General features: G+C 57.8%; 8 protein-coding genes across 8 annotated transcripts; 5 read left to right on the plus strand and 3 right to left on the minus strand.

Moving 5' to 3' along the window:
• Positions 1-1,180: 1,180 nt before the first annotated feature.
• GUITHDRAFT_149753 (hypothetical protein) lies at positions 1,181-1,795 on the plus strand (the record flags this gene model as incomplete). Its single annotated transcript, XM_005842214.1, has 5 exons — positions 1,181-1,210; positions 1,271-1,306; positions 1,357-1,405; positions 1,460-1,518; positions 1,565-1,795. The coding sequence occupies 5 exons, from the start codon at positions 1,181-1,183 to the stop codon at positions 1,688-1,690; spliced, it is 300 nt and encodes a 99-aa protein (XP_005842271.1). The 3' UTR covers positions 1,691-1,795.
• Position 1,796: 1 nt separating this feature from the next.
• Positions 1,797-2,528, minus strand: GUITHDRAFT_149754 (hypothetical protein; the record flags this gene model as incomplete). Its single annotated transcript, XM_005842215.1, is given in 3 exon segments — positions 1,797-1,836; positions 1,854-1,906; positions 1,954-2,528. Coding segments are annotated over 2 exon segments (159 nt in total), but the record flags the coding sequence as incomplete, so codon positions are not given.
• Positions 2,529-3,315: 787 nt separating this feature from the next.
• Positions 3,316-4,326, plus strand: GUITHDRAFT_99073 (hypothetical protein; the record flags this gene model as incomplete). The annotated part of the gene is made up of 4 exons (XM_005842216.1): positions 3,316-3,855; positions 3,906-4,002; positions 4,062-4,183; positions 4,228-4,326. 4 exons carry the CDS (start codon positions 3,316-3,318, stop codon positions 4,324-4,326), a joined length of 858 nt encoding a protein of 285 aa, XP_005842273.1.
• Positions 4,327-4,957: 631 nt separating this feature from the next.
• On the plus strand, positions 4,958-11,305 carry GUITHDRAFT_99074 (hypothetical protein; the record flags this gene model as incomplete). Its single annotated transcript, XM_005842217.1, has 20 exons — positions 4,958-5,080; positions 5,168-5,254; positions 5,356-5,415; positions 5,510-5,826; positions 5,984-6,060; positions 6,276-6,325; positions 6,382-6,438; positions 6,696-6,866; positions 6,955-7,014; positions 7,064-7,138; positions 7,427-7,527; positions 7,571-7,637; positions 7,777-7,875; positions 8,195-8,322; positions 8,496-8,599; positions 8,847-9,178; positions 9,418-9,582; positions 9,747-10,604; positions 10,777-10,951; positions 11,016-11,305. The coding sequence occupies 20 exons, from the start codon at positions 4,958-4,960 to the stop codon at positions 11,303-11,305; spliced, it is 3,396 nt and encodes a 1,131-aa protein (XP_005842274.1).
• A 177-nt stretch (positions 11,306-11,482) lies between these two features.
• On the minus strand, positions 11,483-12,840 carry GUITHDRAFT_156769 (hypothetical protein; the record flags this gene model as incomplete). Its single annotated transcript, XM_005842218.1, is given in 4 exon segments — positions 11,483-11,713; positions 11,777-11,945; positions 11,965-12,575; positions 12,838-12,840. The coding sequence occupies 4 exon segments, from the start codon at positions 12,838-12,840 to the stop codon at positions 11,483-11,485; spliced, it is 1,014 nt and encodes a 337-aa protein (XP_005842275.1).
• Positions 12,841-13,613: 773 nt separating this feature from the next.
• Positions 13,614-14,303, minus strand: GUITHDRAFT_99076 (hypothetical protein; the record flags this gene model as incomplete). The annotated part of the gene is made up of 3 exons (XM_005842219.1): positions 13,614-13,681; positions 13,728-13,849; positions 13,897-14,303. The coding sequence occupies 3 exons, from the start codon at positions 14,301-14,303 to the stop codon at positions 13,614-13,616; spliced, it is 597 nt and encodes a 198-aa protein (XP_005842276.1).
• Positions 14,304-16,003: 1,700 nt separating this feature from the next.
• Positions 16,004-16,553, plus strand: GUITHDRAFT_149755 (hypothetical protein; the record flags this gene model as incomplete). The annotated part of the gene is made up of 2 exons (XM_005842220.1): positions 16,004-16,292; positions 16,324-16,553. Coding segments are annotated over 2 exons (208 nt in total), but the record flags the coding sequence as incomplete, so codon positions are not given.
• A 385-nt stretch (positions 16,554-16,938) lies between these two features.
• Positions 16,939-21,328, plus strand: GUITHDRAFT_99078 (hypothetical protein; the record flags this gene model as incomplete). The annotated part of the gene is made up of 17 exons (XM_005842221.1): positions 16,939-17,345; positions 17,393-17,426; positions 17,511-17,577; positions 18,537-18,619; positions 18,662-18,763; positions 18,822-18,932; positions 18,984-19,099; positions 19,154-19,349; positions 19,411-19,503; positions 19,664-19,717; positions 19,768-19,914; positions 19,973-20,068; positions 20,124-20,291; positions 20,583-20,627; positions 20,678-20,737; positions 20,990-21,043; positions 21,221-21,328. The coding sequence occupies 17 exons, from the start codon at positions 16,939-16,941 to the stop codon at positions 21,326-21,328; spliced, it is 1,941 nt and encodes a 646-aa protein (XP_005842278.1).
• Between the last annotated feature and the right edge of the window lie 560 nt (positions 21,329-21,888).

The following is a 21,888-nucleotide window of genomic DNA, read 5'->3' on the forward strand; positions in this document are numbered from 1 at the left end:
AATTTTTCTGGCACTTTGGATTTGTTGGTGACATGGCAGTTATGGGTGGGGCACTTATTCTACCGGGTACTATATCACAAAATAATCAGTGAAAGACAGGGGTACAAATAATTATAATGGGGTGGTACAGTTTTGTGAAAGAACGATCTAGATCCCAGGTCAGATCGACATGGCAAGGACCAGGCAAGTGATGGTGGGAGGGACGAGGATGAGCGGGAGGGTAAGGAGGAGGGGACGAGGAAATGGAGGCAAAGCAGGCAAAGTGTATGGCGAACGATCCTTGTTCTTAGACAGGATTGAGCTCAGGGAGATGGAGGAGAACAAGGGGTGTACAATCGAATGTGGGAATGAAACGGGGGAGGGTATACACATGGTCGAGGCCTGCAGTATCTTTGTTTCGGCCATGGTGTCGAAATTCGCGAAAGTAATTACGAGGACATTGATAGGATGTTGAGAATGGAAGGCTATCCTTGCCGTGCCGGATAACCATTCGGTCAGTGCTGGATCGTTGTCTGCAGCATCCAAGAGTAGCGAGAAGCAGAGGAACGACCCATTCCGATGTTGTCGACGATGTCAATGATGTCAATAATGTCGGAGATGCTAATCATGTCAAAGATGGCCAGAAACAGAATGATGAGGGAAATCACCAGTCAGTTTCCAGCATGACCTTTACTTGCGTCAGGTTGTGGATCAGCACGACACTGCTGCTGCTGGTCATTGCATGCTCTCTACTTCCATGTGAAGCCAAGAAGAAGGTTGGTGATAGGGCGGGCGGTTGGCAGCGGAGGAATGCTGACGCCCCATATGCAGGCGAAGAAAGTCAAGAAGGGTACCCGCTCCATGTTGCGAAGGGCAACGCTGACGACCTGCAATGGCTGCAGAGAAGGCGGAGGAGAAGAAGGAAGAGGAGAAGAAGGAGCGGAAGCCATGGAACAAGATGACCAAGGAGGATTGGGAGAGATTAGAGCGCGAGGCAGAGGTGAGCTCGATCATCGTGGTCGGCCACACGATCTGACGACACGAAGGGTCCCGGCGAACCCTGGAAACCGCCCGAGCCACCAAAAGTTCAGTTTGATCCCAAGAATCCGATGGAGTACATGCAGGTCAAACAGCGCCGTGGTTCTCGGGAGTTGCCCCGTTGATGAGGAGCGTTCAGGCATCCAAGAAGGGAAAACCTGCCATGATGTTCGCCACGTTGGATAAGATCAAGGTTCCAAGCTGATCAAGGCTGCCGCTGCCGTGCTGGTCTGAACAGAGGTGGATTTTCTAGGATCCTAAGACAGGGGAGTGGAGGGAAAGAGATAAGGTATGAGCTGATGACACGTTTCGCGCTGGGCGTTGTGAAACAGGTTGCAGGCAGAAACCGAGGAGCTTGCATTCCGCCACAAATCCCTGATGCAATCAGGTCCGTTTGAGCCTACACCGTGAATCGAGCCCTGATGGGAAACCTCGACTGCAGGGCACCTGGAGGCTACCCCTTACGTCATCGATCCAAACAAGATCCTGTGGACAGTACAGGTTAGAGATGATGCAAGAACACATCGAGCTCAGGTTTTTCTGCCAGGATGGCTCCAAAGGGTATGAAGTGAAGAAGTTCCTGATGGAGCAACCCGAGGTGGAGGAGTTCGAGTGGGACCAAAAGAAGACCACCAAGGCATCGTGGAACAAGGAGAAGCCCTCCGAGCTCTGAAGCCGGGCCATTACGAGAGGATGCCATATTCTTTACATCACATGCGTTGATGATTCTTGCATAGTTTACTCGAAGAGCGAATCAATCACAAGCACATTGTTTGATACACACAGTGTGTCGTAATTTAGTGGAACACAACAGGGGGGCCCTCCCAGGGGACTCCGTTCTTCCAGTAATCGTAGGTGGAGTTCATCGGAGCGCATCCGAACATGCCTGCAACCGCAGTAAGACTCAATGCATCCCCCAAGCTGTGCCTGTACCAGCAACGGCGCAAGGGGCATCGGGACCGTCGTCAGCAATGCCTCCCCAGGCAGGGGGGGGACCGACATCACCAGCATGGTGGTGGGCCAAGAAGGCCTCCACGCCCATAAGCTGTACACACAGTATCAGCTTGCAGATACGATAGGCTTCTTGATGTGTTTGATGGCATTCAGAGAAAGCGCACCATCGACGAGCTGGCAGGCACTATAAAGAAAGGCTGTCGAACGACACACCTTGTGAGCAAGCCAGAACAAGCAACACCACAAAACAAAACACATCCTCTCCTATGCTGCAGCGATCCCATATCAAAGCACGGAGGGCTTCTGGACAACCTCCACTCTCTAGACATCGTGCAACACCAGTGGAGGTCGGCACCAAATACCAAACCCCACAGCTTTTCATACATCTAGCCAGCATCTCCACCATGAAAAATGACAGCACATCCAGCAAGCCATCACACGTCTGCATCATTCACTGATGCTGATCAATCACGAGCGATTCCTCATGCCATTTCCCGACAATATTGCCATCGCCTCACCTTCTGGAAGAACATGGCGATTCCGAAAGGTCACCGCTCCTCGCCTTTTAGTACCCCTGCCTCGAAGTACCCCACCAGGGTCTTGTTGTGTTGGCTGTACGACTGGGTACTACCCGTATGGGTAAGACTAAGGGTAGTTTGCCTCTGGGCACCCCGTACACCATCACCCCCACCGTGTCTAGTGTCCACCCCACCTATCTCGTCATCGATGTTTTCCCTCTGCCAAGAAGTACCCTACCACAGGGCTTGGGATCATATTTGTACACCCACCCCTGCAAGAGACTACCCTGTCTAGATTAGACCTTTCTTGAGGCAAAGGTATGGTCCTTTATCCCGAAGGCTCATTCGTATTGGGTAGGGTACACTTTTCAAGGGTAGGGTACACAGACCAAATCCAACTCGCCTCAGAGAGGAACTAGGGAAAAAGGGAAGGCAGCAACATAATACTATACAACCTACGAAATGGTTCGCATCTGTCAAAACCGAATCTTATATAGTGATGAGGAGCGGCAACGGCTCCTGTCAGGCTCTGGTCGCCATGATGGCGGCATCAAGTGCGGCCGAAAGGTCTCGCTTGACTCGGAGTGCGCGGGCGCACGTGCATGGCGTGTGGGAAGGGTTCCACCACGTGCTCAAGGAGACGCTCCCGACTCTGCAGGAGAGGATGGATGTAGGGGAGGTGGAGAGAATTTCAAAGGATCAGTGGGCTATGCTTATGTGTTTTAGAGAGCTCTTCGACCCGCACTACGAACTAGGTCAGTCGGAAGGGAGGCGTCTGAGTGGCGGGGCTGACGACCTTATTTTGTCTCCCTGATTGCCTGCAGAGATGAGGATCTCGAGGCTGAGTTTCCAGAGAGCGATGAGGAGGTCGAGGATAACGGTGAGCGAGGGCGCGAGCGACTCTCTGTTCAACAAAGCCATGTTCATCGATTGGCGGAGATCGCAGATGAGGACAAGGAGAATCACGGAGAGAGAGAAGCTAGACTGGATGCGAGGCATCAAGGCAACCGCCAAGCAAGAAGTGAGCATGTGGAGCGTCCTGTACCTGTTCCAAGATACGATTGACATCACAAGTTTAGAAAAAGCTCTGGGCGAGGATTCTCAGAGACAGAAGCAGATCAAGAAGCCTGTCGACGCTGAGACGCAAGTCTGTGATGAAGACTGGCATCTCGTCTCGGAGGCATCCAGGGGTCAGAGCTTCCTGGCTCTTGTCAAACAGCCCGACATGGCAGTCAAGCGTTGTCGGTTGGCATGTTTGCATGCAAGGATGCTCCACAAGCTTCCGGAAAACACGGCTGTCATACCGGTCGCTCAGTGCTTGAAACTTCTCCATGAGTGGTGGTTCGTGACGGGCACCAGCGATCCGGTTCCTCTGCTCTAGCATGGGCGAACAAGCTGACTTTCCACCCGTCGCAGGGAGTCGTCGGCGAATCGGAGGTCGAGGAGGAGGAGGAAACGGAGGAGCTGAACAGAAGAGCACAAGAGAATCGATCGATGTTCGATCAGGAGAAGGGTGGAGAGTTCGAGGCAGATCGCTCGGAAGAATCGATGTTGACGACGCTGCGGGGGCAGCGCTACGGGTTATCTTCCTTCCAGTTCTCTTGCCTGACGACGAGACTAAGCGCGTCTGCAGATACATGTTCGCACGAGCCCCAATGCGCCTTCCCCAGATGAAGCTGCAGAGGATCGCAAAGGTACGGGACTGCAGTCTGTTGCTGGCTCTGTGAGCTGATGTTAGCCGGGGATGCAGGTGAAGCGGAGGCTCGAGGCGCTAGCAGGGTTGGATGACGATGAAGAGGAGAGTGCGGAGGAGATGGACTTGTTCGATCGTTCTTGAAGCGCTCCATCACCCCTCCTGCTGTCCACGTTCCGAACCCCTTCAGATCCTCCAGCTGAGGTGTCAGTCACTGTAAGGAAGAGGCTTGTGCTGCTGCTGTCACTGCGCGGAAGCTCCAGGTCTACCCTCGCAGCGCAGCAAAACTAGCAAACTTTATCCTATCATGCAAGCCTGAGCGCTCGGAAAGCATGACTCATCTGCATCATCATCATCATCCTCATCATCCTCTCCATCTCCAGCATCATGATCTATCGTCATCATGATCTACCGTCACCCTTTCATCATCATCATCATCGTCATCGTCATCATCTTCGTCGTCATCATCATCGTCATCGTCAACAACATCATCATCATCGTCATCGATCGGATCTTCAGTTCTTGTTTGATGCCCGACTTGCCAGGCGATGCCTCACTTTGGGGAATACTACCCCTCTCACAAGGGTCTACATATGGGGTAGGGGTAGAATTGTGCAGCTCCAAAAAGGATACGAGGAAGGGCAATGGCGCGGGAACCAAGAGGGAGGAGGGAGGAGGAGCGGTAGAGCGGGACAAGAGCCGTCGGAGCAGAGGAGGGAGAGGAGAAGGACTGGCAGCTACAAGGGGAGAGCAGCAGCTAAACGAACAGAAATTCATGCAGAAGAGCATTCAGAGCTACTTCCAGGCTCGACCCGGGACCCTGCGGGTAGGGGCGAAGGTGGAGAGTTTGAAGACAAGCAAGTGCGGAGAGGTGGTGAAACTCTCGAGAAACGACAAAGTAAGTAGCCTGCCTCTGTCCTGTGCCGTGAGCAGGATGGACAAGAAATGAGCAACATGGGCCCACGCGCTGAGGTGGGAATCGCAGGGTGTGTCGGAGGCAACAGTCTTGCTTGCCAACGGTGAGAGGATGGTCGGGTCTTCGATCATCGGGAAGGACTTCAACTTGAGAGAGGTGATGATGTCTTCGTGGCGCTGACCGCATCATGTTGACGGCACTTGTTGACCACGATGCTCGGAGTACGGCCCTGGCAGCATGAGTGATGAACGATGCAGGATGCTGGCGACGGCTCGGGCAAGGACAGCAAGTGGGTCAGCCCGACCAAGAAGCCGCCGGTCTGCGTTGACTCTTCGCTCCCTCGCATTACAGCCCTCTGCTTCTTCCACCGTCCTGTGCAACTTACTATAGATTGATCCTTCTCCTTAGCAGGAAACCATTCCCAAACCCCGCAGCCCAGCTGAAAAGAGTCCGGCGGGCACAAGGAAGGTCCAAGACATCATCTCGCCTTCCAGCAAGAGTCTCGACTCGCTCCGACTGCAGTCGCCCAATCGATCGCACAATGCCCTGGCCTCCTCCTCCTCCCCCCTTGCCCTGAGCGTTTCGCCCCCGACAATCAGGAAAGGCAAGGAAACGGAAGGAAAGGGAGGAAGCAGCAGGCAGCAAGCGTCTCCCTCCTCCAACCAAGGAAAGCAGCAGGCCTTGAAAGGAGCGACAGCTCCTGCTGAAGCCTCCAAGAAGAGCTTTTGGTGCCGCTAGATATTGAGGGGGAGATGGAGACAGGGGACGAGGGAAGGGGTGGGGGAGGAGGAGAGATGGAAAGGCGCACAGAGGAGAAGGGAGGGAAGGAGGGAAGGAGGGAAGGAGGGAAGGAGGAGGAGGATTATAAATTGACTTGACGCAAAGGTGGTGGCTAGAGGATCAGCATATCAAGGATGCGAACCAACGACGACCGACTGACCCCGACTATGACGCATCGAGCGGTGGAATGCTTGTCTTCCTTCCCTCTCCTCCCTCCTCCTCCTCCCTCTCCTCCTCCCTCCTCCCTCTTCCTCCCTCCTCCCTCCTCATCCGTCTTCCTCCCTCCTCCTCCCTCTCCTCCTCCCTCTTCCTCCCCCCTCCTCCCCCCTCCCCCTGTCGCTAGTCCTTTCTTCCTCACGTCTATATGGATCTCCTCAGCACGCTGACCCGTGCTCAGTGTTCGTGCCGCCGGACAGCTTCAGGGAGATGACGAACTTCCAGCAGCAGGTGAGCAGCTGGGGTTGGACGCCAGCTGGGGGTCTTGACGTGACGATGGGCGGCAGTACTGGAACATCAAGAAGTGCAACTTCGACACCCTCATCCTCTGCAAGCTCGGCAAGGTGAAGCAGCGGAGTTGCAGACGTCGGGGGGTCGTGTGTGTGTGTGTGGAGGTAGGGAGGGAGGGAGGGAGGGAGGACAGCGGCTGAAGGCAGGGGAGAGGGGGAAGGAGGGCGGGACAGTCAGGCCGGATGCCGAGGATTGCTCCTTCCTCCTGCTGTCTCGCCTGCAACCCTGACTCTCATCCCTCGTCTTCTCCTCCTCCTGTCGCTCCTCGTTGGTCGAGCCGTCACTCCCTGACCATGATGCTCGCCTGCAGTTCTACGAGCTCTACGAGCGAGACGCACTGGTCGGGCACAAGGAGCTGAACCTGAACTTCACTCACGGGGGAAGAGACCCCAAGAACCCCAGGAGGATGATGTGCGTGGGAGTGCCTGAGGCTTGTGTGGAGGCGACTGCGAGCAAGATCGTTGCGTTGGGATATAAAGTGGTGAGGAGAGGAGAGGAGAGGGGGAGAAGAGAGGAGAAGAGAGGAGAAGAGAGGAGGAAAAGTCGAAGTGGATGACGCAAGTTCGCAGGGGCTTGTGGAGGAGATGGAGAAAGCGACGTCGATGAAGAAGATCGCGGACGGGAGAAAAGTATCCTGAGCGCTGCAAGACACGACGGGAGGCTGACGTGTCTCGCAAGGTCTGCGAGCGATCGTTGCGGAAAATGTTCACGCCAGGGACCCTCTGCGACGAGGAGCTGATCGGCACTCACGAGGTCTGTCTGAGTTAAGAAGTGGGAGAGACCAAATGAAGGAGGAAGGGAGGGGGAGAAGAAGAGAAAGGCTGGGAGAGGAGGAGGGGGAGGAGGAGGAGGAGGAGGAGGAGGAGATTTTCTTTTGATGCCTCTTCTTGGGACCTGCTGGAAGATCTCGATCGATACGCATTGATGTGTCTGCTGTGACTCTTGTCGCTCCTATTGTCATCTGAATGATGTTTATCTTACTTGTTCTGTGCCCTCTCTTCTCTCTTCTCTCTCCTCCTCCTCTCCTGATCTTCTCCTCAGTCAAGGCCCCTCGTCTCTGTCTTCCTTCTCGAAGAGTCCAGGACGTCCGACGACCCCCACCTCCAGCTGGGTTTCTGCTTGGTTGACTGCACAACGGGGAGGTCGGAGGGCTCAGCAGCTTCTCTCCAGCTCATCTCGTCGCAGGCTGTTGGTGGGAAGTTCAGACGTAAACGACTTTGAGGTTCTTCTGCGACAGTACACGCCGTACGAGGTGATCCTGCTGCTACTGCTACTGCTACTTCAATGCCGCCGCCGCCGCCGCCGCTACTGCTGCTGCTGCTGCTCCTCCTCCTCCTCCTCCTCCTCTTGTTCATTGCTCCCTTCCCTTTCCTCACCTTCAAGGGCTCCAGGTGCTGCATCCTCGTGGTCGCATGAGCAGCTTCCTGAAGAACATCATCCGGAGGTGCGTCCCTGCTGCCTCCTGGACCTCCCTCCCCATGGGGATCAAGGTATAACCATCTATTTCCTCCTCCTCTTGCTGCTGCTGCTGCTGCTGCTGCTGCTTCTGCTTCTGCTGCTGCTGCTGCTTCTGCTTCTGCTGCTTCTGTTGCTTCTGCTCCCCCTGCCCCTGTCCCTGCTCCACCGGGTGTTGAGCCTTACGCCTGTTGGGGTTCTCCTTCCTCTTCTCGCTGCTGATCAATCTGCTCTTTTTCACAAAAGGAAGGAGAGTTTTGGCCGAGCAGAGTGGCGCTGGAGAGACTATCCTCACAGGAGGAGGAGGAGCAGGAGGAGCAGGAGAGGACGAGGCTGTTCCTTTCACGCCTGAAGGAAGACGAACTAGCAGCCAACGCGGTAGGAGGAGTCTTGTCGTACTTGGAGAAGATCGGAAAGAGCACAAGCGTGCTGGCGATGCGGAAGTTGGAGTTTCTTGAGGAGGTCCGGACGACAGCGAGCAGGTAGAGAAGAGGGAGGGGACCAGGGAGACGAGGGTAGACGAAGGAGACGAGGAGGAGCAGGAGCAAGAGCAGGAGCAGGAGCAGGAGCAGGAGCAGGAGCAGGAGCAGGTGTTGGTGGTTAACACAAGGAGGGGGGTGGTGTGATGGCGAGGAGCTGACAGGAGTTATGTCAGGCACATGCTCCTTGACTCGCAGACTCTGTCCGGGTTGAACGTGCTGGAGCATCCGCAGGAGAAGAGGAGGGGAGAGGCGACATGCCTGTGGCACTACATCGACCGTAATGAACTCTTCTTGCTCGAGGAGGACAAAGGGGTTGGAGGGTGGGGGCGAGGATGGGGGAGGAGGAGGAAGAAATAGAGGAAACTACAGGAATCAGGAAGTAAGGCAGAGAGAAAGGAAGCAGCAGGAGCGAGGATAAAGGAAAGCAGGAGCGTGCAATTGACAGCAGGAGCAAGAAGGGTCGGACGGGGAGGGGGGGGGGGGAGGAGGAGGAGGAGGAGGAGGAGGAGTTGACGCTGGTGCAGGGGCGGCCACCTCCTTCGGCAAGCGGCTGTTGCGCTGGTGGATCGCTCGCCCTCTGGTGAGGAGGGAGGACATCAGAGCCCGGCTGGACGCCGTTCAGAACCTCCAGCTGGAGGACCTGGCTGGGCAGCTGCAGCAGCTCATGGCCAAGATGCCGGACCTTGAAAGGAAGCTGGCGCGCGTGCGGCAGCACAGCAGGAGGCAGGAGGAGGAGCAGGGGGTGGCAGAAGCCTCGGCAACGCAGAGGAGGATGGTGCGGGAGGTTGTGCAGCTGCTAGACGGGTTCCGGTTGGTCCAGGGAGTGGCGGAGATGCTGGCGGAGCGACAGGAGGAGGTGGGAAGAGGAGGAGGAGGTGGTGGTGGTGGTGGTTGGCGATGTTGGTGCTAGTGGAGGTGGTGGGAGGTGGAAGCATGGGGAGCATGGGAAGAAGGAGCAGGAAGAGGTGGCAGTGATGGCGGGAAGGGAAGGGGATGAGGCGGGAGGCAGAAGCAAGGAGGAGCAAGAGGAGGAGCGGGGGAGAAGGAAGGGGAAGAGGAACGGGACGTGTGCTCCTGACGTACTCTCGCTGGCAGATCTCTTCTCCTCTCCTCCTCAGCCTCCTCCGCAACCTCCCTGACACTTCCTCCGTCATCGAATCGGTCTCTTCCAAATTCGACATGCCCCTGGCTCGCGAGAAAGGCTCCCTCTCCCTCCTTCCTGGCTTCGATCGGTCTCTTGACGACAGTCTTAGGCGGAAGGTGAGATGGGGGAAAGATTTGGGAGCAAGCCGGGAAGGAGGAGGAGGAGGACAGGGGAAGGGTTAACGAAGGGGAGGAAAGGAAAGGGCAGATAAGGTGGCAATGAGCACAAGAAGGAGGAGGAGCAGGAGGCTATGGCATTCAGTGACCTGAAGGGAGTGCAGGAGGATGTGGACAAGCAGCTGAACGAGTACCTGCTGGAGGAGAAGAAAAGAACCTCCTGCTACAAGATGAGATTTGCCTCGAGCTCCAAGGACCCCTTCCTCCTTGAAGTCCCAGCTGATTTCCCCTCCTCCTCCGTACCCGACCACTTCGAGCTGCACAGCGCGAACAAGTCGTGCAGGAGGTACATGACAGAAAGGCTGCGCGGTTTGCTCGTGCAGCTGGAGGGGGTCAAGGAGGAGGCGGACGACTTGCACCGTCGGGCAATGGGCATGCTCTGCTGCGAGCTCGATGGCTCCTTCCCCCTCCTCTCCCGGGCTGTGGCATGCATGGCGGAGCTGGACGCCCTCTGCTCCCTCGCCAGGGCCTCCGTGAGCTCCGACGGGCTTCCCATGTGCAAGCCGGAGGTGCTGGAGGAGGAGGAAGGAGGCGGGAGCGGCGCTCCAGTCTTGCAGGTCAAGGGGATGCGGCACCCCTTCCTTGCAGGGTCGGGAGGGACCTTTATCCCCAACGACATCGAGCTTGGGGGAGGAACGAGCTGCCTCCTCCTAACGGGGCCCAACATGGGGGGCAAGTCGACGACCCTGCGGCTCGCCTGCTTCTCCGTGATCCTGGCTCAGATCGGATGCTACGTGCCGGCCGAGATCATGCGCTTCTCTCCTGTCGACCAGGTCCTCACGAGGCTCGGAGCAGGAGATGACATCCTCCGGGGCCTCTCGACGTTCATGGTGGAGATGCGCGACGTGTCCGCCATGCTCTCCTCCTCCTCCCGTCACTCCCTCGTCATCATCGATGAGCTGGGGAGAGGCACAAGCACCTTCGATGGCCTCGCCATCGCCTATGCCGTCCTCAAAGACTTGGTGCTCCTCCTCTCCCCCAGCCCTCTGCTACTTGTTCCTCTCCTGCTGTGCCCGTTCTTCGCCTCACCCCTTGCCTCACTTGCTCCCTCTTCCCTCGTCCTCTTCCCTCCTTCCAGTTTCGTTCTGCTTGTCCTTCAGCTCTCTCTCTCTCTCTCCCTGACATCCGTGCTAGGTGGACAGGGTTGGCTGTCGCACCCTCCTCAGCACTCACTATCATCTCCTCGTCGACGAGTTCCGCGAGGACTCGCGAGTCGCTCCCATGCACATGGCGTGTAGGGTCGAGGAGGAGACAGACAGACTGATCATGCTCTACAAGCTCACGCCGTCGGCATGCTCCCGCTCCTTTGGTGAAAACTTTCTCCTCCTCCTCCTTCTCCTCCCTCCCTTCCCCTTCCCCTCACTCCCTCCCAGGTCTCGAGTGCGCAAGGGCCGCAGGCATCCCCCAGGAGCTCCTCGGGAGAGCAGCAGAGGCTTCACGGGGGCTGGAAGTGAGCACGAGGAGCAAGAGGAAGCGAGAGGACCCTCCCTCCTCTTCCCCGAGCAAGAGAAGCTGCAAGGAAAGCGCCAGAGCGAGGAGCCCACAGCTCAGCAGCTTCCGGAGGATCTGGCAGGAGATCCCGCAGGGGGATCGAGCGCTGTCGGGGAAGGAGGCATTGATGGCCTTCAACACCCTGACGAGGTTGTGGGTGGAGCAATCTTGATCAAGATTCTATTGAGACACTCCCTGCTACCTCCTCTCCGTCCCCTCTCCTCCCCCTCCCTGCCACCCGCCTTCCCGCCTCCCTTCCTCCCTAGCAGGGACCTTACCTGCCTGCCTGCCTGCCTGCCTGCCTGCCTGCCTGCCTCCCCCTCCTCCCCTTCCTCCGATGTCGTGAACCTCAGCTTGCTTCTTCCCGCTCTAGCGCCTCCTCTCCGAACACGACGGAAAGGTCCACCTCCGCTTCTCCCCCTCCTCCTCCTCCGCTCGAGACCATCCGAAACTCCCGGAGTAGGCGAATGGTTCTCGCCATGTCCTCAGGCGCCGCGCCGCTGAAGCTCATCCTCTTCCCGCTGGTGGGATGCGAGAAGGACAGCAGGCAGGAGTGCAGCGCCTGTCGCTCGATGAGCAGCTGCGAGGAGCTCAGGCTCTGCTTCCTCTCCCCCATGTCCCGCGGCTTCACGACGTCCCCAACCTTGAGCTTCCTGCCCCCGTATACCTCGTCCCCCACGATCGGGTGCCGCAGGTGCGACAGGTGAACGCGGATCTGGTGGGTGCGGCCGGTGAAGAGCTTCAGCTCAACCAGCGTGAAACCCTCGTACCTCTCCCTCACCACGAAGCCCGTCTGCGACGCCTTCCCTCCCCTTCCCGCACACTGCAAACTTGATGGGGTCGTAGGGATGCCGGCTGATGGGCAGGTCGATCAACCCGCTGTCCTCCACCACCTCCCCGTGCACGAGGGCAATGTACCGCTTCCTCGTGGACCGCAGAGCAAACTGCTCGTACAGGCTCCAGTGAGCAAACTCCGTCTTGGCCGCCACCATCACCCCTGTCGTGTTCCTGTCCAGCCGATGGACGATGCCCGGCCTCGCGTTCTCTGCTCCGACCTGCGACAGGCTGCCGCTGCTCCTGTGCATGAAGTGCCATGCAAGCGCGTTCACAAGGGTCCCATTGGGAGCTGTCGGGCAAGGATGGACGACGAGGTCGGACTGCTTGTTGATGACAATCACGTCCTCGTCCTCGTGAATCACTGCAAGTGGAATGTCCTCGGGCGGCATGTCGTTGCCAGGTGGAGGAGGAAGGTTGACGACGACGGTCTGACCTGCCTTGAGCTTCTGCGCTGGCTTCGGGGTCTTGCCGTCCACCAGGACGCATTCGGCCTTGATCATCCGGTTGAGGGAAGACCTCGAGAGGATCGAGATCCTCTTCGATAGGAACGTGTCCAGACGCTCGCTGCTTCTCTCCTCGTTGGTGATGCAGACTGTCACTTGGGTCTCGTCGTCCGATCGCTCGAAGGCTTGTCGCAGAGCATCGTTGGTCAGGACCGCTGGAACTCCCCCGATCAGAATCGTCGTCCTCGCCGGCTCACTTGCTTGACCTGGAGCTACCGCACAGCTCCGCAGGCTCCTTCCTGCCATGGAAGCATGTCTGTACCGGAGAGGCGAGAGGAAGGGGGCGGGAGCAGAAGTGAAGGGACAGCAGAGCCATGCCAGCTTCTCTCCCTCCCCTCCTCCTCCTCTCGCCCACATCGCCAGCCATGGCAGCCATATTCCCCTGGCCCCCCGCATGAAAAATCTCTCTGGTATCCGCTCGAGTATCCGTGTGAGTATCCGGCATCCGGATACCCGGGCCCGTGCCCGGACGGTGCCAGGATCAGCCTCCCGGCTCCCGGATAGGCTCACTGACCGTCCGCTGCTCGGAGTACGCGGCGGGGCCAAGGCTCCCACCACGGACTCACTGCAGTGCCGCGCGGCTATGGCCGGACTGGGAACCGGGTACGGTCGACCTCATGATCGTCGTTGCCCGGCACTCAAATCGGGAGCAGCGCCGGACTACCGTACCGTACTGCCTACGGTAGTACGGCCCGGCCGGTACCGTACCGGGTGACAGTGACCAGCTTGGCCCCCGGGCCAGTACGCCGGTGACAGTGAGTGCGGGCCTGGTGACCCCCACGAGGCGCGCCGGCCGGGCCACGCCGCGGGTACTGAGGGACCGAGTCACAGAGTCACGGGGGAGTCTCTGTCAAGCAGTACGGTGAGCGGCTCCCGGCTCGCCCCATGATGCCATGCCATGATCATCCGATGCTGAGAGCCTAGTAGTAAGCTGCTTCAAGGGATGACAATCACAATCTACACTCAGTTTAACAACAGTAGCTACGGTTATCGTATTACATTCAACTTGCAAGCCGCCGCACTGGCACTGGGCAAGTTTCCGAGGGCCTGTCGGAGTCTCGCACCGTGTGCGGCAGACCGTCGCGCGTCACAGGCTGAGTCGCCGCCCCGGGAGCTCCGGAAAAATCGCTCGCAACAAATTCAAACTTCCAGGTTCGTCGGATGAACAACGGAACCCTGAAGTACCCCCACCTGAGTCCCTGGTTGGACTGCGGAAGAGCTCAGCCAGAGTCTCCAGAAGCCGCTTTTCATCACGGACTTGGAGTCTTCTCAGAGCTATCTTTGACATAGCACTCCACAACTTCATCAAAGCATCGACCATCACAGCGTACACAGTCTCACACTTGTAGTCCCACCGAACTGCGATCAGATCCGGCCTGTCACGTGATAGTATGCTTCACACCAAAGCTCCTCCTGCGATGACCCATACGCCTTCTCCCAGTCCTCGCTCTCGTACCCCCCCGTCCCTGAGCTCGACGTCCTCCCATCCTCTGACTGCGACTGAGACGTTGCTGAGCCCCTCCCATCCCGCTCTCTCGCCTTCCCTTCCAGCTCCATGAAGAACTCCTCCTGCAGCTTCTCCAGATCGCACAGCGACCTCTTGCGGGCGTAGGGCCACTTCTTGACGCCGAGCTTGCGGCAGGTGTTCTTGAGAGCTGTCAGGGAGATGCCGAGGATGTCGGCGGCCTCGGACTGCTTGAGGTGAAAGAGCTTGGCTATCTGGGGGAGGGAGACCTGGACGGCAGTCCTGACTTCTTCGTTGCCAATGCTTCGCCTTGGGAAGATAGCAGCGAGGGGCTCAGTGTCGTGGGGGGCATGGGGATCAGTCATCCTTACTATCGTTTGCCGTTAGCTGACCAAATGTTCACTTCAGAAGGTAGCGAACAATCTCTGTTTTCCAAAGCACCAGGGCTAGCTAGGTTGGAAGGGAAGGTATGTGTATGAACTCAATACCGCGATCGCGCAAGATACCGAGAAGGCTAGGCTAGCAGAGAGGAGACTTGATCCAGAGAGCAAGATGTGATAACCGGAGCGGCCCAGCTAGGCAGCGAGGAGAGGAGGGGGGAGCTGGGCAGGAGTATGCGTCAGGAGTTGTGGAATCCGCTGCACGACGAAGGGAGCTGGCTACCCAAGGCCCATTTTACTGCTGGAGATATCTGCCCTAGGGGGTGGGGTAGTAGGGGAATGGTGCCACCCACCTTCCCGGTTCCATTCAGGGAGTCAGGGAAACATCGGGGGGGGGGGGGGTTGAGTACCCCCTTATTGCCGGAGGAAACGTTGGGTGGTGTTGGATTACTCATGTCTCCTTGCAGTTCAATCGACCGCTCTAGAATCTGTTTGAGACCTGGGGGGTAGGGGTCCAGATGCTGAGAATAACGCCGTGTAGTAAAATCTTGATACTCGGATGGGTGGTCGCGGCTTTCACAAGGGCGCCGGAGTTCTGATCTTTCGAGCCCAAGGGGGGTGGGGTGGGGTGAGGTAAGGGGTGTAAGACGGAGGGGTGATACGGGAACAATCACAAGTGAGGGTCACATCATAACGACTGTCTGCTATAATGGTGCACCCACCCTACCCCTTCCCTACAATAATGGTCCACCCACCCCATCCGTTCGGTTCAATAACGTCAAACTCCGTTCGAAGAGATCGCAGTCGAAACTCTTTCCTTGGGGTCACTGGGTATGTCTGCTGAGTTGGGTGGGGTAGGGGGTCAGATTTTTAAAATAAAAAATTCGCTAGAGGTCAGCTTTGGGGTAGGGTATGTGCAGCTATCCTTGACTCAGTAGTGAAGCTAGTGGCCTTTTCTCACCCAAGGCTTTCAGGGGCTGAGGGGGGCTGAGGGGTTCCTGGGACCCAGGGGGGGTGTAGGGGAGATCCGCAGCGGTTGACCTCCCGATCTCGAGATGTCATTTGATTCACTGAGTCAGTAGTAATAATGATAAAAGTCCCTTTCGGCTGCAAGATACAAACCCGTGGAAGATCACAACAAATATTCTTTATTATTATTTTGACTGAAAAAGCCTGAGATCTGTACTGCACCGGGGCCCGGCGACTCAGGTGAGGACAGCAGCCCGGCGAGTCGCCGCCGCCGCGAGTGACGCGGCCGCCGGAGTCGGCGCCGACGGTACTCAACAGAGTAACGTGATCTCTTTGGAGCCTTTACTCAACAGAGTTGAGTGATCTCTTCGGACGGATCCCCTGGGCCCCGCCAAGAGGCACCCCGGCCCGAGGGTGCGCATCTCTTCAGGAGGGGTCATTTATAAGAGATTGGGGGGACTTCTTGTGGGGAGGGGTGGTCACAGCTGAGTCAGCCAGCAACTTGACTACACCGGAAAGAGTCGGAACCCAGAGTGCAAAAAAATGCAGGTGATCACCCCACCCTCCCTGTAGCCAGGAAACAAACATAACCCCAGAAATGATGGTACTTTGAGTGTAGAAATGAGGGGTACAATGTGAATCCTAAACCACCCCTCGAACCAAATACGCCTCTGTACTCGGAGCGGGTACTATGATTCTTTACTCAAAGTTAAGTGAAAAATCAGTACGAGGACAATCAGGAGAGTCGAGGAGGCTTGACCCTGACACTGTCGCACAGGCCAAACGGCGAGAAGAGAAAAGACAGCGAGAACCAAACCTAAACCTGCCGACTGCTGTCCCCCAAACTTAACTGATACCTTCACTTAACGGCGCGCAGGACAAGTCCCCCGCGCGGCCATGCCAGCGATGTCGCGGTGGCCGCCGCCGAAGGAATGAGACGCATACCGGGATGCACCCGCGATGATGGCAGCGTAGGACAGGGAGGCCTTGAGCTGACGGAAGATCCTGGACCGGATGCGTTTGCAAGTCGGATCACCTGAGACGTCTTGCGAGGCCGAGAGACCATCCAGCGCTGCCGTTTCCTTGTTCGCCGAGCGATCCGCCAGCCACCACAGAAAGCGCAACGCATCGTCCTGCAAGAGGCCATCAGTGCTGGCGATGATGGGAAGAAAGGCCTTTGGCGGGACGTGCTGAGCATATGCATTACGATGCCCTCGGATCTTCCGCTGTGCTGCCGCTTGCAGTTTGCTCCGAGCGAGGTCCGGTATTCCATCATTGTCAAAAACATGTGACATGCTGAAGTCCAGGATTAACCCATGCCATCCGCCGCCAGTAGCCGGGTACAGTACGGTTTCTGTGTAAGCCCTCATTTGGTCGTACCTCCATCCCCTGGAAATGCGCGGCTGAGGACCCCTCCCCCTTCATCGCTCCGCGGCTGAGGACCCCTCCCCCTTCATCGCTCCTCTTTGTACTGCCTCGCTCTCCTCCTCCTTCTGTGCTCATCACTCAGGCCAGCCCGGGCCGAGCAGCTCAGGCAAACCTGCCGCTTCGCCACATCATCTCATCGAGCAAGGGCTGCCACTTGCTTGCTTTCGTTGTCTGCTGGAGCACAAACTGAGCCCTCCCCACTTCACCATCCGTTTTGACGAGGATGACTGATCCCCATGCCCCCCACGACACTGAGCCCCTCGCTGCTATCTTCCCAAGGCGAAGCTTCGGCAACGAAGAAGTCAGGGCTGCCGTCCAGGTCTCCCTCCCCCAGATAGCCAAGCTCTTTCACCTCAAGCAGTCCGAGGCTGCCGACATCCTCGGCATCTCCCTGACAGCTCTCAAGAACACCTGCCGCAAGCTCGGCGTCAAGAAGTGGCCCTACGCCCGCAAGAGGTCGCTGTGCGATCTGGAGAAGCTGCAGGAGGAGTTCTTCATGGAGCTGGAAGGGAAGGCGAGAGAACGGGATGGGAGGGGCTCAGCAACGTCTCAGTCGCAGTCAGAGGATGGGAGGACGTCGAGCTCAGGGACGGGGGGGTACGAGAGCGAGGACTGGGAGAAGGCTTATGGGTCATCGCAGGAGGAGCTTTGGTGTGAAGCATACTATCACGTGACAGGCCGGATCTGATCGCGTTCGGTGGCACTACAAGTGTGAGACTGTGTACGCTGTGATGGTCGATGCTTTGATGAAGTTGTGGAGTGCTATTTCAAAGATAGCTCTGAGAAGACTCCAAGTCCGTGATGAAACAGCGGCTTCTGGAGACTCTGGCTGAGCTGTTCCGCAGTCCAACCAGGGACTCAGGTGGGGGTACTTCAGGGTTCTGTTGTTCATCCGACGAACCTGGAAGTTTGAATTTGTTGCGAGTGATTCTTCCGGGCCGCTACCCGGAGCTCCTCTGCCGGGCTCCAAATAGAACTTCCGAACTCGGAAACTTGCCAGTCGTGTTCACGGTTGCAAGTTGAATCATTGTGTACTACAGTAACCGTAACTACTCAGTTGTTAAACTCAGTGCTGAGTGTAGATTGTCATCCCTTGAAGCAGCTTACTAGCCAGTAGGCTACTCTGAGCATCGGAGCCTCAGCGGCTTCAGTACAACGGCGGTTGACTCCACAGATGATTGTGACTCTCACTTACTGAGTGCCCCGGGCCCCGCCGGGGGGGCGGCGGCCGCGCCGCCCGGGCCCCGGGTTCCGGCGGCCACGACGGGGGACGGTGCCCGGCACCGTGGGCCGTGAGTCCCCCAGCGGCGTCAGTCACGCCGGTTGGAATTCCGAGTACGGTTGGCCCGGGCGGTGTCCGGCCCGTCACGCCGGGCTCACAGTGAGTCACGAGCGTGAGTGTCAATCGGATCATGATTGAATCGTGGCATCGCTTAGCCTGACTCTCAGTGACGGCCGGGCGGCCGCGGCGCCGGCCCGGCCCACGGCCCAACAGAGGCTACCAGAAAGTACTGGACAATGGCGGCGAGTCACACGTTGCGAACTTGGGCCAAGTTGAGCTCGGAAGTTCCGGCGGCCCGGTACCGTACTGTCGGAGCGGCGGCCCGGCGCGGGCCCGGGCCGGGCCGGGCCCGGTATGAGGGGAGATGAGGGACAGTCTGAGTCACATGACGGAAATAGGAAGATCGCGGGGATGCCGTTGGGGAGGGAGAGGGGGAGGGGGGGGAAGGGGGAGGAGCTGTGAGGATCGGGGAGGTTGAACCCTCAACATGTGCATGCGTTGAGTAGGGAGACATGCTGCTCTCCCTGAGGTCTCATCAGTGCTGCACTCGTTGACGGGGATGCAATCATGCCTTGGATTGAATGAGATTTTTGTGGTGGAAGCGTTGGAGTTGAGATGGCTGGTGTGATGGTGTTGGTCTCACTGGAAGCCTCTTCTGCCGCAGATGTCGGGAAGGGAAGAGGAGGAGCTCATGAAACACAGCAAGGAGCTGCTGTCCGGGGACAAGCTATCCCTTCTTGCGAACAGGCAGAAGCGTTCAGCCCAGGTTGACCCTTCTTCCGGCGTCGTCAGTCCATGTCAGCGCACTGACGGCGTGAGAGCAGGACCCCTCCGACGTTCACGGGGGAGGGAGCGGGAAACACGACGACATGTTGAGCAAGCTCCAGACTCTGTCGAACAAGCATGGAGGGAGCAGCGCCAGACATTCCTTTCAGGTGAACGAGAGTGAATGCGTTGAGCCCTCTGGCGTCCTGACCGGTTGAAAGTCCCTGGACGAGCACGACAGGCTGTCTGTCAAGAGCGATGACACCGAAGACGGTCTCGAGGACAGCGAGGGTCGCAGGAGCAGGCCTTACACTCAGGACTACCTTGACGTGACCAGGTCTGTCGACGTGGGTCGGTGCCGACGTGCCTGACGATGGTTGCCTGCTCGCAGCCTCAGCTCTGCCTCGCGGCGATCTGCTGCCCCGCACATCTTCAACATCTACGAGCAGATCTTCATCGATGGGACTGACGCAGCGCAGAAGCGCTTCCACGTGCCGGAGCTTCCCGAAGAGGTGAAGGAGACGAGTGGAGGATGTGGGGCAGGGCTGAGGCGATGGGGGGCGGGGATGGAATACAAGGATGCTGGAGTGATGAAATGAGGAGGGGGAGAGGGAGAGGGAGAGGGAAAAGGGGTGAGAGACTGTACAGGTCCAGTCGTCGATGAGGCCAACGAAGTACGACTTCGAGGCTGAGCTTGGGATCGTTGGGACCAGAGTAGAAGCAACGCTGTACATAGCAGAGGTAAACAACAACGTCCTGTCCTCCCTGAGTCTAACGCCTCCTTGTTTCCTGCTTCTCTATCCTCGCCTCCATTCCTCCCCTCCGACAAACGAATACTTCCCCTCCTGTCTTCCCGTCCTCCTCCTCCCTCTCCGCTCCGTTCCTTAATGGCCTACTGCAGTCTTGGGATCATCTCACGGCGGGGAAAGGAGACAAGAGCATGATAGAGAAGCAGGTTGACCTGGAGGCAGTCAACGCTTCCTGTTGGTGAATGGAGGTGTGCAGGTCGTGGCGGATCTTGCCGTCTCCTTAAGGACAGACAAGTCGAGGCTTCGAGTCGCCGATGTCAGGCCCTCCAAGGACAAGAAAGGCGTCGAAGTCTCCATCCTCATCATGCCCAGCGTGGAGGAGGACGAGCACGACGCTGTACAGGTGCACTGCCCTCCGACTTGATGCCGGGAGGAGGGGGAGGACTGAAGAGGTCGATCAGATCGGAGAGCGTCTACAGCAGGAGTCTCAAGCTCCAAACAGCATCTTGCGCTCCATGAATTCAACGCGTCGACTGGTCCGAGTGAGCACCAGGGAGGTTAGTGCGCGAGAGCTGAGGGGAGGAGGACTCATCAGTGACTTGGCCGATGCAGATCAAGGCTGCTGGGAGTGCGGGGGCGGAGTCGATTGCAGGAGGATACCCGTCGCTGCTGCGGTCGGGGGTTGTGATGGACGACAGGAGCGTACGACCCTCCTTGTCGGCTGTGCATGGCCAAGTGCCGACGGAGCTGAGGGTGGGGAACGACAAGTACGCGTCTAAGGTGCTGCGAAGAGGAGGAGGCATTGAGGGAGCGCAAGGGAGATCGAAGAAGGGGGGAGGCAGAGGAGAGAGGAGAGGGGAGGAGAGGAGAGGAGAGGAGAGGGGAGGAGGGAGGAAGGAGAAGAGAAAGAAAAGATAGAGGAGAGGAAGGGGAGAAGGAGGACAGCTGATGGAAGGAGAAGGAGAGGAGGGCGAATGCAAGGGAAGGGAGGGAGACTGAAGAGTAGAGCACGGGAGGGGGTCTGAAGGAAGGGCAATGTAGAGACAGGAGCTCACGGCCCTCTCCCTGCAGGAGTATCTGGATTGGCAGCAGCGGGAGCGGGAGGAGGTGCAGCAGGTGACGAGGCGCTCGATCGGCTTGCTCACTTCCTTGACTTCCCCAATCAGATCCAGCAGGCGCGGACAGCACAGGACGGTTTCTGGGTCGACGTGGAGGCAGGAAACCAGGTAGGAATTCCCCGCTCGTCGTCTCCTTCCCTCCCCTTCTCCAGCCCCCAATCCCTTCCTTTCCCCTTCCCCTTCCCCTTCCCTTCCCCTTCCCTCTCCTCCCCTCCCCTCCCTCCCCTTCCCTTCCTTTTCCTCCCCTTCCGTGTCCTGTCCTTCTCCCTGTCTCTTGCTCTGCCTTCCTCCTCCCGTTTCCTCCCTCAGTGACTTCGATGTCCTGCTGCACGATCTTCCTCGACCTGACACAGTCTGCAGCAGGAAAAGAGACAAACTTACGGAACTTTCCGCCAGAAGGGCGAAGGGAGGAAGGTATGTTTCCACCAGCCCTCTTCTTCGTCTTCGTTCTCGCCCTCGCCCCCCTCCCCCTCGTCCTCATCCTCGCCCCCCTCCATCTCCTTCTCCTCATCCTCGTCCTCCTCATTCACTAGCTCTCCCACATTCCCTCCTTCCTCCTTCCTCCCCGCACCACCTCACCATTCCGTTCAGCTCCCCCCCTGGGTTTGGCAACTGCTCTCCCTCGCTGCCGTCATCGTCCTCTGCATGATCCTCTGCGCCATCTACGTTCGGTTTTTCCAGCACCGGGAGGGACGATAACGACCCGAGGAGAAGGAGAGGGAGGAGGATACGATCAGCATGTTAACGGGACGAGGAAGGGCATCCATAGAGACTAGAGGAGGAAGACGAAGAGGAGAAGCGAGTAGGGGGTGGACGGGAGAAGAAGAAAGGGAAGGGAAGGGAAGAAGGAGAAGCGACACTGGAAGGGGAAAAAAGGTAGAGGCGATTTCCTTCCCTCCCCTTGTTGTCCGTTTGTAGATAATTTATTTTTGTTGTTCCTTCTTTCCTTACAGCTACTAGTTTAACTATGAGACAAGCCCTTCTCTCCCTCCCCTGGCTTTAAGCTCCTCCCTGTGCGGCTGCTCCTCCAGCTGGGCCGTTCGTCCCCACAGCTCCTGTGCTGACGTCAGCCGCAGCACAGCAAGAAGGAAGGAGAAGGTCGAGGAGACATCCTTGTGACAACCGAAGGGGGGGGGAGGGATATCATTCAAGGAAGGAGTGGAGTGGAAGGAGGAGAGACAGGAGCAGCACAGGTGTGCTGAGTAGAGCAGGTGGAGTTTGTTCACCTTGCGGTCCTGGGGCACCCGGAGCTCCATGTG

This window comes from Guillardia theta (genome assembly GCF_000315625.1).
Source record: "Guillardia theta CCMP2712 unplaced genomic scaffold GUITHscaffold_1, whole genome shotgun sequence".
NCBI lineage: Eukaryota > Cryptophyceae > Pyrenomonadales > Geminigeraceae > Guillardia > Guillardia theta.